Genomic DNA, 1,221 nt, shown 5'->3' with positions numbered 1-1,221 from the left:
CTCTCGTTATCGTGCCGGGAACCCCAACTCGCATGCCACGAGTTAAAGTCCCCGGCCACGATGACTGGCCTCGGACTCAGACTCAGGACAGTCTGTCCTATGTCCGAGAGCCAGTCCTCAAACGGGGCAGGGCGCCTGGTGGGCCTGAGGTAAACCCCCACGACCGCGATGGGCCCCCACTGAACGGCTACGTGCCGTTCGCCGCTAGTGATGGCGGTCGTGTCGGGCCCGCCCGGCACCGACCGCCATCGTATCGCGACCGAGTCCCCCGCAGCCCCATTATCGACAGCCCAAAATGGTCTGCCTGTCCTGGGGGGGCGGTGGGGCTCGGCCACGATCGCCAACGTGAACCCCCTCTCCACCATGCTTTGCTGGAGTAAATCCTGCGCATGGGGAGAGTGGTTCACGTTGGCCTGAATCAGGCCATAACCGCCTGGAATCGGGCGGGGGGGGGTGTCGAGGCATTACTAGGTCTTATCCCCCCCGTCCGATGGGGCCTCCACATCCATGGCCTCCTCTGCCGGGGCCCCTCCCTCGCACGCCTCCTGGCGCGGCCGACGCTGCGGTTTGGGCGTCTCGCCCGCTCCGCAGCTCGGCCCCGCCTTCTCCCCCCTCACCGGCTGAGCTTCAGCCAGGGGGGAAGTCGCAGTGACCGGCGCCTTCCCTTGAGCACCTGGTGGACGTCCGCGCACGTTGTGCTGGATGCATGTGTTAGCGCCCAGCACGTGCGCCGCCGGTCTGCCCCTGTCCGTACAGAGCGGACACCTGGGGGCAGCCCGGCAGCCGCGGGAGGTGTGACCGGCTACTCCACACCTGTAGCACCTCCCGCTGCGGTCCGCCTCACCGGGGCACATCGCCCTCGTGTGGCCCCTCTCGAGGCATTTGTGGCAGCGCATAGGCTGCGCCTCGAGAAGGGCCACCCTGGCCGAAACCCGCCGGCCCTAATTCGCCCTTTTTGGGCGATTTCTTTCGCAGAGGTGAGGGGCAGGCGGGCCCAAAGGCTGAAAGTGCCCCCGGCGGCCGGTTGCAGCGCCCCGCACTGTACGTCGGAGACGCTGCACCGCGCCGCATCGGCCACCCACCCCCTCACCTCCTCGACTCCAACGGAGTCGTCAAGATCCCTTAGACGGATCTCCGCCATTTTACGCGGCCTGTTCACCCGCGTTGTCTCCTCGTCGGGGAGGACCCGCCTGATCTGTTCGGCGAGCAGGTCGGCCTTTT

General features: G+C 67.2%; 1 protein-coding gene across 1 annotated transcript; it reads right to left on the bottom strand.

The window, feature by feature from the left end:
* Positions 1 to 28: 28 nt before the first annotated feature.
* LOC105559020 lies at positions 29 to 365 on the bottom strand (the record flags this gene model as incomplete). Its single annotated transcript, XM_012007020.1, has 1 exon — positions 29 to 365. A coding segment is annotated over exon 1 (337 nt), but the record flags the coding sequence as incomplete, so codon positions are not given.
* Between the last annotated feature and the right edge of the window lie 856 nt (positions 366 to 1,221).

This window comes from Vollenhovia emeryi, unplaced genomic scaffold (assembly GCF_000949405.1).
Source record: "Vollenhovia emeryi isolate VEMERY1.0 unplaced genomic scaffold, V.emery_V1.0 DF946953.1, whole genome shotgun sequence".
NCBI classification, from domain to species: domain Eukaryota; kingdom Metazoa; phylum Arthropoda; class Insecta; order Hymenoptera; family Formicidae; genus Vollenhovia; species Vollenhovia emeryi.
This window is presented reverse-complemented; position numbering and strand designations above follow the sequence as displayed.